We start from the raw sequence: 13,313 nt of genomic DNA, 5'->3' as shown, positions 1-13,313 counted from the left end.
ATACCTAGTCCTTCTATCAAAGTGACTTTACTTTGCCCTATTCCTGCTGCTGGAGGGGAGGCATATTTCAGAACCAACGTGCAGAAATTATTTCTCCCATCCTTGGGAAAGGAAGGCTGTTGAAGCAGAAGGCCCGAGCAAAGGATCGCTTCTACTGATGACATAAGCAGGATGCGACTCACAGTTCCAACATGACTTCTGAATGAAGAGCACTGCCAAGGCCAATGCAGGGATGCACCTGGAATCGGTTTGTTTCTAGCACTCACATTTTCTCTGCGCCTCTCAAGGGTGGGTGGGTGTTGTTTTATCCTCCAAGCCACTTTCCCCCAAAACACAAGTTTCAGCAACACCACATAGCTGCTCTAAAAGATCCAATGGCTACCAGGCCCTTGTTTCTTCCCTAGGACATCTCACTCACTCACACTCTACCCAAAATGAGTGCAGTGACACACACCATGGGCCCGGCAAGAATTACATCCTCTGCGTGCTGCCTCACAAAGCCAAACCTTAAAGAAGGGCAGGGAGGTGGAGAATTATTCCCTTTGCCAAAATGGAAAGTGTTTTTCTATCTCAACCCCCAACCCCCTTCATTTTCAATTTCCCCAAAACAGTAAACCGAAGCAGCTACATAAGAATCTTACATGTTTATTCAAAAAGACGTAGTACCCCCATGGGGGAAATGGGAGCACACATCGGGACAAAGTTGGCAAAAAGGTCAATCAAAAATACCCCCAAAAATAAAGACATCCCCCATCTCAGGGGAGCAGAATTTTTGGTATTGAATTCTTATTCGGACATTATTTTTAAAAAATTACATGGCTGGGCCCTGGGGAGGTAGGCAGCCGCTGTACAGTGTAACCGCTACACAAGATTGCCAGGGCCCCACATCTACAGCTTGGGGGCAGGCAGGGCTAGTTACTTCTTGGCTTTGGCCGAGTTGCGTGGGGGAGTGACTGGGCGCCCACCGGGGTTCAGGCCACTGAACTGGCCATATTTGCCTTTGTTCTTATCAGCTGGTTTCAAGATCTGTAGATTTTGAGGAGGAAAGAAGAAAGATTACATGCTGTGATGAACCAAATCTTCCCCAACCTCATCTTTCTAGAAATATCTCTGCACAACGCACATGGCCAACCTACATTCCAGGCAAACTCCAGCTTCACCTCCCCCAGAACATCAGCAGATGTAAAAGAAGTGCTGTAGAAATTACCTGGAGGAAACATAACCAGGTCCTCCCAGGCTACTGATTGGACATGTCTGATTTTTCCCTCCCTGAGAACTGCCCAGCTGCCCTACAGAAACACTTGGTTAAAAGGCAACGCCACCCTAAGCTATGTCAGGAAATCCCAGATGGGACTTAGTCCTTCCACCATGTATAACCTGTTTAAGAAGATCACTAAGTTTTAGTGAGCGAATTTGAAGTTTAATTGGTTTTTTTTAAAAAGGAACTGACTATTTTTCAACTTCTCTCTGCTTGGTTCTTTAATAGATATATTGGATTGGAAACTGGAGTTGAATTGATTCTCTTGCCTAGCCTGGAGTGGCCTACCCGTGCGCTGATCTGCTTGGCAGACATGCTAACCAAGTTGCTAAGAAGTTTAAAGGAAGCTCTGGAGAAGGGACCTATCCTCCATATAGAAGAGCCCAAAGCCCCTCCTCTCATGTGGGCAGGATAAGGGATATTAAAAGTACACTTGAGTTTAGTGATGGTACTTCTGAGGAATATAGATAGAAGGGTATCTTGCAGCCTATCCTACCTGTGAGGTGAAGACCTTCTCCAGGGGCACGTCATAGGATGGTCTTTACCAAAAAATGCATGGGGTATTTCAGTATGTTAAAAAAAACCATTTTACTATTTTATAAAAAATATTTTTGGTACCATTTTGAGTCACTGCCTTTTCTTTTTGCTTCCTTGTGCTCAACTCTTCTTACAAAGAGCTTTGGAGAACTCAAAAGCTGGCTCATCACTTCGACATTTTAATTGGTCCTAAAAAAGGCATTGTCACTCTGTGGCTTTGGGATTCCCCTCCCAACCCCGTAATTGCAATGGCATAGAGATCTAGATGAGTGCTGTGGTAAAACTAATTGGAAAATAAAAGAAGATGGACTTCTAGTGCAAGAACATAAACACCTTTCATATGCAAAAAGTAGTTACTATAACTCTTAAGCTTGGTTACTTAGGTATCCCAGTTCATTACGTCCAGGAACACAATCACAATACAAGTAGCGGTTGCAGTGATTCAGCATATATAAAAACATTTTGAAGTATGATGTTTAAACCTCTTCTTCAAACTGTTTTTTAAGTTACAGACATATTTATTTATAAGGAGGGTTTTATATGTCCCAAGATGCCCCACACCTAATTCGGCATCTACCATAGGACACTGGATTACTGAGACTTCCGCTTTTTCTTTAAAAAGAAGCCCTCTCCTATTGCTTGCAACACATGCAGACACAGCATTAAAAGAGAAAAGTGTAATTCTAGGGCAGAAAGAGGGGCAGCTGAACATGGTACCACATTCCATAGGGTTTTTTTTTACCTGGAAGGAGCACATGAGGGTCTCGTCAACGCTCATCATTGCGCCTGCATTATCGAACTCACCACAGTAGTTTGGGGCAGAAAAGAGCGTCACCAGCTGCCGTTTAGCAAAAAACTCGTATCCATCTTCTACAACCTGTTGGGGAGGGGGAAGGAAGTGGGGGGGGGGCACAGAATCAACAATATAGCAGCTTTTCACACATATCCCCAACCCAAACTGATGCCCCACTTTATACCATGCTCTCCAGCCCCCATACATTTCACTGTCAGCCTTTGCAACTAACTATCTTCCCACCAACCTAGCTTCCATTTCAGAAATTGGGAGAAATGGATCCTTGTTTAAAATGAAAAGGTAAACTGCTCCATCCTGAACTTCCCACTTGCTCCTGCCCTGGATTTCCCAGCCCCTGTAGCACAACTGACACCTCGCTCCTCCTAGCCCAGCCGTAGACGCCCTCTTCCCCGCTCCACGGGCTGCCTCAGTGCCCCAACCTGATGCGCCCGGCAGATCAAGTCCAGATCGTGTTTGTGCAGAAATTTGGCGACAACTTCCGAGCCAAACGTGAAGGAGACCCCACGGTCGTTCTCGCCCCAGCCCTGCACATCTTTGTCAGGATCAGACCAGAGCAGGTCACAGAGCAGACCCTGGTCAGGGACATCTGTGGGCCTCATGATCCGCCGGATCTGTTCCATGGATTGAAGGTCAGGAGAGAGTCCTGGAAGACAAGATGGACGCCTTCAATCCACCACAGGGGAGTCAGAGGGTAGTCATGGCCCATCAAACCATTGCACACCTTTCCCTTAAGTCGCCCATAGCTATGCAACCCATACTTCCCCTCCCTTACACTCCCAAATTTTCCCCAGCAGCACCCTGGGTTCACCTTGCACAGTTTTGTCCCTCTGCCCCAACTGGCAGACTTCTGATCAACTTGTAAGGATCAGTAAAGGTTCCTTACTCCTAATTATTTAACAACAGCAATGAAGCTGCCTTCCTATGCAAACTTACTTGCCTGATCTAGGGGCAGTTGGAAATCTCTGTGCCACAAGGGTTGTCAGCTGTAAAATGGGACTTAAAAATTCAGAGTTCTTTTAAAAACAACAACACACAACCCCGCACAAATTTATTTATTACAATTCTGTACTGCCCAACAGCCAAAGTGCTCTCTCAGCCTCTGCGTTCCTCACCAGTAAATATGAATGTTAACTGTTTGCCATCGACCAGGTCATTATGCAGCAGTACTGGCTGGTTTTCGAGCTGTGTGATAGAGTCTCTTATCTGCAGTGACTCAGATAAAACTGGTGGACTTTGAGATTCTAATAAAAACCAAAACATATCCCTCCCTGTCTTCCCAAGTCTAATATGCTTCAAGCTGGTGCTCTTCCTCGGGGGACAAAATAGGCCCAGGAAAAGCTTTCATGTGAAACTGCTATAGAGAGGAAACCCTTCCCTTGTATCTTTTTTCCAGGTTTCATTTTGCCCCCGAGGAAGTGCACCAGCTGAAAATGCGTACAGCACCCACTTTCCCAGCATGCATTTGACCTTGCCTACAGCTTTTGTTCCTTTCCTGTTATTCACACAGACTGCCAGCCATCTGGACAGGCTCTGCGCCACTTCAGTCTCTGAAGACAGCGGCTAGTGCTGTAGATGCTGATTGCTCCGATGCCAGTGGGGTGGTGAATCCGCTCCGGGTTTCAGTCGGAACTCTAAAGGAGCTATCCAAGGTGCGAAGCAGAGTTCTGACTGAAACGTGGAGTGGATTTTCGGCCCCACCGACATGGGAGCCACCAGCCTCCACTGGGCTGCTAGCATTGTTGGCACTGAGCAGCAGTAGCCGCTGCGCTGTCCTTTCCCTCCAACCTCCACCGCCCTCTGCCTCTTCTTGGGCTGGCCCACCTCCATGGCAGCAGAAGATCTTCTCATCAACTATGGCAGCGATAGGCAGGCAGTTGAAACAGTCCGTGAAGGTCTTCCACAGCTTGATGTTATAGCGCCTTTTACCTGTGAAAAAGGGCAGAGGTGAGCCAGGAGAGAGAGGCATGTTTGAGGAGCCATGTTCCTGCAAGACAGGGGGGCGAGGAGTGAGAGAAAGAGCCCAGCCAGCCAGAAAGACAAACACAACGGGAGACTGGCCTTCTCCAAAGGCAGCCACGTGCCCCAAAGCCGAAAGCCTGCCCCAACCCCACCGGCAGGCTCACAGTTCTCGCTGAGCCTTGCACTCACATTCATCATAAAAGCCATAGATGCGGTTGATGCTTGCACACTCGTGGTTGCCACGCAGCAGGAAGAAGTTCTCAGGGTATTTAATCTTATACGCCAACAGCAGGCAGATTGTCTCCAGCGACTGCTTCCCCCGGTCCACATAGTCACCCAAGAAGAGGTAGTTGCTCTCTGGGGGGAAGCCCCCATACTCAAAGAGTCGGAGTAGGTCATAGTACTGCCCATGGATGTCACCTGGAGCGGGAGAGGAAACAGGGTCAAGGAGAGGAAGGGTGCTGAAGGAAGTGCCAGTACATGTTTAGATTGCACTAGAATACACTCCACCCCCCACCCCCGCTCTTTTCTTCTTGGGTGAGGACCCGTGAGGGTGCAAATGCAGGTCCCTCTTCCTTTCCCTCCCCTGCAGCACAGAGATCACAGCAGCTTCAAGGGAAGGAGCGGGAGCTGGCAGCAACAGCATCCACTTACCACAAATCTTGAGCGGGGCTTCCAGCTCCAGTAAGATGGGCTGGCTCAGGAAGATCTCTCGCGACTTCAGGCACAGGCCCCGGATTTCGTTTTCTGTCAGCTGCACATTCTTGCCTGGGCGCGAACCTTGCACTGGAAAACCAAAGGATGCCGGCTGACCTCTCTGACATCGCTGCCTTCCTAGAGCCAGTTCTCACCACCCAACCCCAACACTTTTCTCTTGGGGTCCCCGGTGCCACATCCACCTTCAGGTCCTCCTCTCCATCCCCGCATCTAGGCCTGGAAATGGCCAGAGGAGCTGGGCAGGTCTGCCCTGCCTCAACGACATGCAAACCCAGCTCCTCAGAGATCCCCAAACTTGAACCAGCTCAAGCAATAAGTCCTGGGCAATGCTCACAGTTCAGATGGAAAGCCCTAGTGCTGCACCATTTACTTTATTGCAACTTCTACTCTAGTACTCATGTTACTCGCTGCCAGACATGAGGACAGTGGTGTCCCTGCTTCATGCTAAGCGTTTGTGCATGGAAGGGCCCACACCTCCAGGGCTTCTGTGGACAGCTAGCTGGCCAGAAAAGGCCTAATCCAACCTCCTCCCAAGCTGGCACCCTGCAGAGGTTGTGAGACTACAACTCCCACCATCCTCTGCCATCAAGGCCATTGCCTGGCTGGGGACTATGGAAGTTGTAGTCTAGCATGTCCAGAGGGTACCAGGTTGGGGAAGGCGGAGCTAACCCATATACTGGGGGTGACAAATATATCTAAATAGCAGGTGACCTTGTCTGCTATAATATTCACCACCTTTAGCCATGCTTAAAAGGACAAGAGCAGCAGAGCGGAATCGATGAATAGAGGTGGCATGGAAGAACTTCATGCTTAGGAATGACATCAATGCCATGCCATCAACAAGACAACCCTCTCTCTCCCACCCAAAAAAATCTCGAATAGGCTGGGGACGATGTGGGGAGGAAATTTTCCACTTCATAAGTTCATTACTTACAGTGAATGGATGCCAACTTCAAATACAATGTTAGACAAGCTTGGCAGTTTCAAAGCTGTAATTAATGTTATTTAGGTGATTAACCCTAGCAAGCTGAAATACCCGTATGTATCAGTGTGAAATGTTACAAATAGGCAATGATAATGAAACTGAAGGAGCCTTAACAACCTCAGCAGACAACAGTTGAAATCAAATTAAATAAATGAGCAGTTGTCAGCTTATCACGTACTATTCTTTGGGTGTTAAATAAGGTCTACAATTTTCAGTGCCTTTATTTTTTTCTTAAATTGAAACAATGTAAGGGAAGTATATGCTATTGTCTTATATATACAAGTATTCCAGTAAAAATGACTACATTTAAATCGCATTAAGGTTGCAAATCTATAGACACTCTTACCTGGGAGTAAACCCCACTGAACTAAATGGGACTTAATTCTGAGTAGACATGTATAGAATTGCACTGTAAGTGTGCTTTAATTTTTCCCCTCCAGTAATTCAGGTCAAATACTTGTGGTGTACTGGGACACAAAATTTAACATGAGCCCCCTTTTTTTATTTTACTAAACACAAGTAAAATAAACATGCTCCATGAGATCACTCTCTAGGGCATCAGAACATTTTCTGATGCAAATTGCAAATTACTCTTAATTTGCATGGGAAAATGTTCCAATGCAAAGTTTCCCAGCAAACCCAGGTCACTAGGAATCAGCTGGCACAGCTGCTGAATCTCCTTTACACCTCAAAGCCATGGTATCCAACACACTTGCCAAATGCCTGGCTGTAGCCAAAGAGACCACAGAGCCCCTCTGCTATCAGAAGGCTTTACCTTTTACATTGCTAGTCTTGAGTCACCCAGCTCTGACAGGCAGAACTCTGGGGAAAATCAAAAGCACAAGCCTACGTACAGATGGGCAAAACCTGAGCCCACTCACACCCCACCCCCAATCTGGGCAATGGGATCGGAAGTGACCTACCTCACAAAGTGGGCATTCAGGATAGTCACAGCAAGACTTCACACACACACTTCAGTGGGACTCATAAGAAGAGCAGAGCTGGATCAGACCAAGGGTCCATCTAGTCCAGCACGCCAGTGTACTGCAAGCTGGCCAGGAACAGCGCAGTTCACACTGGATCCAGCAAGATGGTTAAAAACAAACACAGATGCCCCACCTTCCTAGCTCCTGGGACCCACTTCCGATCCTCGCTGGGGTTGCAGTGGTTGCAAAGGCCTGTTTACAACTGCAAGGTGTCTCCTGAGCAAAGGGCAGGATTCGGGCGCCCGCTTTCCTGAACGAGCGGAGATCCAGGGGAAAGAGACACACCCATCACCTGTGAATAAGCCCCGGTGTAGCCAAGGCCAAAGGCGGCGGGTGGAGCCAGGGACGCAGAACGCCTCTTCGACAGCTCGTGGAATCGCCCCGCTTCCTACCCCAGCCTGACCCCAATCCCGCTGGCGTCGCAAGGTTTCCTCCGCACAGGCGGAGGAGTGGGCCGGCCCCTGCACTCCAGCCCACAGAGGCAGCCGAGCCAAAGCGAAAGGAGACCGATCGCCCGCGAAGAGGAAGCCACGCTCGTCTCTTGCGTGGCCAGGACGGCTCAGTTCCCACGTTCGGGGAGGAAGGAGCTCGCCATCACCCGCCAATCACTTTCAGGGCTCGACCGCCACTATCCTTTCCCAACCTGGTGCCCTCCAGCTGTGTGGATCCGCAACTCCCCTCACGGCACAGCTGGCTGAGCATTATGGGAGTTGTGGTCCACCACATCTGGAAGGCACCAGATCGCGGAAGGCGGCCTTCGGATGGCGTCTCAAGGACCGCTCCCCACACACGCTAGCTCAGCTCCTTGTTTGCGGAAATCCCACAGGCGCTGACACGCCCTTCTCAAGGAGCCGTCTACTTCCTTCATCCTCAAAATTCCCAATTTCGGATCCAAGAATCCCGATCCTCATCCGGGCCTCCCCGAGGGAGCGCCGACTTTAGGAGCCGCTTTGGGAAACCCACGCATTAATTTGGCGGGGGAGGAAAACGCAATTAAATCCCCTCCTGGGGGGAGGAAGGGATCCAGATCCACAACGGGATCTTAATTGCAACCTTCCCCGCGGCTCCATCGTCCGAACACGATCAATGCTACAGCGGATCCGAAGCGTCGCTTCGCCTATGTAAACGGACTCCATTTCCACCCTTTTTAATCGCCCCGATTTGCGAGTACGACAGGGTGTGTGCGGAGGTGGAGGGGGGAGAAAGAAGGTAAATGTTTTAAGGGACGTTTAATCCGCGTTCGACATCTTCAGAACATGCTAAAAGGAAGAGAAGGGGGCATAAACCCCCAAGGGCCCCCCACACGTTGAACAGTTCAGCTCAACGCCCCCTCCACTTCCAGGCGGGGGCGTCAAGCTGGTGCTGAGAACTGGAAAAACTCCCGCACGCCAGGCGAGTTTTGCGCTGGAGAAGCGAAGCGAGCGGGGGCGCTGCGGCTCATTCCAGCGCTGGGAGGGGGAGATCGGCAACCGCCGCCCCCTCTAGCCACCCGAACGCGCTTTCCCTTGGGCATCGCGAGGTACAAGAAGGCGGCGGCGGCGGCAGCACCAGGAGCGCCCCCTTCCCGCCACCCCCCAATCCCATCCGGCCATGCATAGGCGCCCGCGTTGCACGCCCAGCCGCTCACCTTCCAGGAGGCGCCCGATGATGGAATCCAAATTGAGCTTCTCGCCGTCCGACATGGCGGCACTCTTGGGCAGAGGAAGCTTCGGCCGCCTGGGTTCCTCCCGCTCGACGCGCCCCCCTCCCGGCCTGCTCGGTGGCCCTAACAAGCGAGCGGCAGAGGAAGGGCCGGTTCTCGTCTACTGCTTGCCGAGGAACCTCCGCCGAAGACCGCGAGCAGGAAAGGAAGCGGCGAGCGCACGGGGCCCCCTTGGACGACGCCACCACCACCTACAGGCTGGAGGGATCAACACGGGCCCAGAAACGCGAGCTTCTCCTGCGATTGCGCCAGCCCTGGCCTCTCCCAACAAAGAGTGGGTGGAGATCGTTGAGAGATTCCAGGGATCTGCCGTGCCTCTCAGTGCTAGTCGTTCCCGCTTCCTTAAAGGCGTCATCGTATGCATGTTTAGACAGAAAAAGAAAGCTCCTACAAGTCCCAACATTCCCCAGGCCGACTGGGGAATGCTGGGACTTGTAGGAGTTTTTTCGATCTCAACATGCATACGATAGCGCCCTAAGTCAGGTGAAGAAGCGATTCAAAACGCCCCAAACGTTGAGCCTCCCCAAATATAGACTTTATATAACATTTAATAACGCGAACATGTCCAATGCTTTTAGCTTGCGAGCCCTGTTATCCCCATTTTATGGCTAGGAAGAGTGAGGATGAGGAGCCAGTGTGGTGGTGTGGCTAGTATCAGACTGGGAGTGAGGAGATTCGGGTTCTAGTCCCCACTCAGCCATGGAAACCCACTGGGTGACTTCGGGACAGTCACAGACTCTCAGCCCAACCCACCTCACAGGATTGTTGGTGTGAGGATAAAGTGGAGATTATGTACACCGCCTTCGGTTCCTTGCTGGAAAAAAGGCAGGATATAAATGCAATAATAAAAGAAATGAAGGAAAAGGACTTCTAAAGACCAAACATTGACGCAGCTCACCATTGAAACAAGATATAAACCCACTAATGCACAAATCAGGATTTTGTGTTTGGACTCTCCAAGTCCCTTTTTGTGGGATTCTACCATCTTTAATGTTAAAATCTCCATGCTACTTCCATGTTCGTTCTAGGGGATAGAAATTAGCTGAAACCATGTGGCACCACCATGCCTAGGAGAAGGGACGGGCAGGTTGGGAAGGGCAAATTGAATCAATCTTAGTTACCCATAGACATCCTCATCTGCCATCTCTGAGGACCGCTGTTTCATGTTACAAAATTCTTAAATGGAAGGCTTTTATTTGTTCAGGAATTTCTGCGCAACCTTGCATGATAATAATCACTTGTGACGACTGTGCAGTTTTCATCGATTCTGCTTCAGAAGCCAGGATGCCTGCAGAATGAAAAGCCCGCCTGTGTGATCATCACGCAAGGCCACCTCCATGTGGGTGGGTGTGAATGTCGTCAGATAAGTGCCTTCCATTTGGAAATATGCACAAGAAGAAGCATGTGTGGAGCTGCCCTAGTTGGGGTTTCCCAGGCCCAGTTGAAATGCACAGAAAATGCTCTGATCTGGTAAGTGACAGGGGGAAATCATCTTTCCCATAACAGTCACCTACATCTTCTTAGAGAGGCACATCACAGCCTCTTGAGGGAGCTATTCAGCTACAGCGTGGATTGTGCGGAAGAACCCTTTAATTACACCCCTTCCTTGATCTCCTAACAAGAGAGCAGCAGCGATTCTGTTTTCAGCAGAACCTTGGTGTGATGTCATGGTTTGGGGGAGGGGCTGTCGCTCAATGTGACAGAGCACCTGCTTTGCATCCCAAGTTCAATCCCCGGCATCTTCAGGTAGAGCTAGAGAAGACTCCTGCCTGAAACCCTGGAGAGCTGCTGTCGGTCAGTGTCAACAGTACTGGGCTAGATGAACCAATGGTCTGACTTAGTATAAAAAAAGAAAGGAGAGAAAACCCTACTGTGAGAGCACAAAAGGAACACAAAAGAAGGATCTCCACCCTGTGGTCAGAATATGAAAGGAGAGTCAAACCGAAGATTCTATTGTGGTGTAAATACCACTGCAATCACATCTGTATTGTTGCAAATCATCTATTTTGGAGGAATAATCAAGGTGAGCATAACAAAAGGTGTAACTAAGTATAACACTAAAATTAACACCCACATGCACATCCAAGTTGTAACATGCATATACAGTAATACGTAAAGTTGAATAAGTCAATATAACAAAAACCACACATTACATGTACTGATCTAGTGCATGAACACCACACATAACATAATACGACAGAATAATGCATGTAAACCCAGATGATAAAATGATATATCATATGTTAATCGATATAAGCGCCTCTGAGCCAAACCCACAAGGTAATCCAAGTATCAGCATTCAGGTTATTCACTCTTAAACACCTGTATATCATCAGTGTGGATTGGTAAGCTTCTACAGGTAAAAGTCTTACATATCACTGTGATAGAACCTGGTGGACTGAAAATACTATGGAAAAACGTAGATTCCGGAGATTTAACAACGTTTCAGATTCCTTCTTCAGTAACCATACTATATTTCTCAAAATAGTTCACTGAAAAGTGAAAGTAATCCATAAAACAGTTGCTCCTTTTTCAACAGACATCAAAAATTTGAGGGTTGATACTAGACAGTGTTCAACAGTCATATTCAGCTTTTCTCTAACAAGTTGATTAGAATGCAAGGAAGTTCTGTGAAGTAAAAATATAAATATCTATTATCACTTCTTTGCTGTACACTGGTGTAACGGCCCACCAATTTTTTAAAAAAAAATCACACATGTAATGTGTGATTTTTACTATATTGACGTATTCAACTTTATGTATTACTGTATATGCATGTTACAACTTGGATGTGTATGTGGGTGTTAATTTTAGTGTTATACTTAGTTACACCTCTGGTTATGCTCACTTTGATTATTCCTCTAAAATAGATGATTTGCAACAATACAGATGTGATTGCAGTGGCATTTACACAATAATAGAACCTTCCTTTGACTCTCCTTTCATATTCTGACCACAGGTTGGAGATCCTTCTTTTGTGTTCCTTTTGTGCTGACTTAGTATAAGGCAGCTTCCTATGTTCCTAACCTCAGCCCTGGCAGCCTATGTTCCTAACCTCAGCCCTGGCAGTTCCTCAGATCTCAATCCACACACCCCTCTGGGTTCCCAAGATGGCCTCGCCTCTTTCCCCGGTTCCTACCCCCTTTCCCTTGACCACTGATCATCTGGTGGTTTCTCAGCTTTTGTGCAAGTTTTCCCCTGTTCTCAAAGGCTGAAATGCCTCCTTTAAGGCTTAGTTACTGGCAATAAGAGCTTTAAGATAAAATAGGCTGGTGTTTTGTTCCCGCCCCTTTTGCTTTGATCCCACCCTTTTTGCCTTCAGCCCCACCCACCACTGGAATGCAGCCCCTGAGAGCTTCTCTGAAATGGAATTGGGCCGTCAGACTGAAAGAGGTTCTGCATCCCAGCATTATACAGACCACTGTGGATTATGCATAAATGCAGCCTTTCCAAGGAGTTCAGTCTCATTTATTTGAATGGGCTGTGACCGGTCTGAGTGATTTCTAGCTCAGCCAGGAGCAACTCAAGCCCACTGGCTGATCGGGAAATAATCTGGATCCACTGGACTCCTTCAAGTGAGGTGGGGTGCTCAGCTGGGGACTTCCATTTTATATGCCCACCAGTGTTTTTGTCATACTGGTACTCAGGTTAGCAGTACACAGGCTATGACAGAGATCCAGTGCGCTGAGGTGGATACAGTGACAGACTAGGATTGGGGACACCGAGATTCAAATCCCCACTCACCCATTCAGGGCCGGGCAAAGCTGGTAATAGGCCTGGGCCAGATGGGAAATGTAGGCCCCATTGCAAACTGCTCATTAAGTATTGTTTAATCAGTTCTAAATACATATGAACCAGAACAATTTATAAAAAAAGGTAATGGCAAGCACTTTTATTCAAGATGTATATAAGACATCACTTCTTCACATTCAGAAATGCTTTACGTGCTTTTCTTTGGGCAAATTCATCAACAGCAACAGAAAAATCAAGCAACTTTGCCTTGTCAATGTCAGTGTTCAAAACTGCTACTCCATTCAAATGTTCTTGCACCACTGAGTAGGCCCCCTCAAAAACGTAGGCCCATGCCTACTGGCACCCTGCCCCCCCCCCCCCCCCCAGCACCCATTAAAATGCATTGTGTGACTTTGGGTCAGTGTGACTTTGCCTCTCAATCTAACCTACCTTTCAGGTTTGCTGTGAGGATAAAAATGGAACGGGGATGGGGTGGGGAGAGAACCATATGCCAAGGACAGCAGGCGGGATATAAATGTCAGAAATATAGATAGATAAAATAATATACATGTGCTCCAGCAGGGGGCATTGCAGGATGCAAGGCTTAATGCATACGGGCAAGG

The 13,313-nt window shown here is 48.3% G+C and overlaps 2 protein-coding genes across 2 annotated transcripts in view; one reads left to right on the top strand and one right to left on the bottom strand.

Annotated features, from left to right (window-relative positions):
- Positions 1 to 629: 629 nt before the first annotated feature.
- On the bottom strand, positions 630 to 9,139 carry PPP1CA (protein phosphatase 1 catalytic subunit alpha). Its single transcript, XM_063116854.1, has 7 exons — positions 8,884 to 9,139; positions 5,223 to 5,354; positions 4,758 to 4,988; positions 4,431 to 4,535; positions 3,029 to 3,252; positions 2,538 to 2,672; positions 630 to 1,026 (listed from the first exon to the last, which is right to left on the bottom strand). The coding sequence occupies exons 1-7, from the start codon at positions 8,936 to 8,938 to the stop codon at positions 916 to 918; spliced, it is 993 nt and encodes a 330-aa protein (XP_062972924.1). The 5' UTR covers positions 8,939 to 9,139; the 3' UTR covers positions 630 to 915.
- The window catches only part of TBC1D10C (TBC1 domain family member 10C), a 29,103-nt gene continuing 24,726 nt past the window's right edge, over positions 8,937 to 13,313 (top strand). Inside the window, 1 exon segment of the mRNA XM_063118344.1 lies at positions 8,937 to 9,314. Coding sequence (XP_062974414.1) covers positions 8,937 to 9,314 — 378 coding nt within the window.

The sequence above is a fragment of the Elgaria multicarinata genome, chromosome 2 (assembly GCF_023053635.1).
Source record: "Elgaria multicarinata webbii isolate HBS135686 ecotype San Diego chromosome 2, rElgMul1.1.pri, whole genome shotgun sequence".
In the NCBI taxonomy this organism is placed as follows: Eukaryota; Metazoa; Chordata; class Lepidosauria; order Squamata; family Anguidae; genus Elgaria; species Elgaria multicarinata.
Note: the sequence above shows the minus strand (reverse complement) of the source record. Positions and strands in the feature narration are given on the sequence as shown.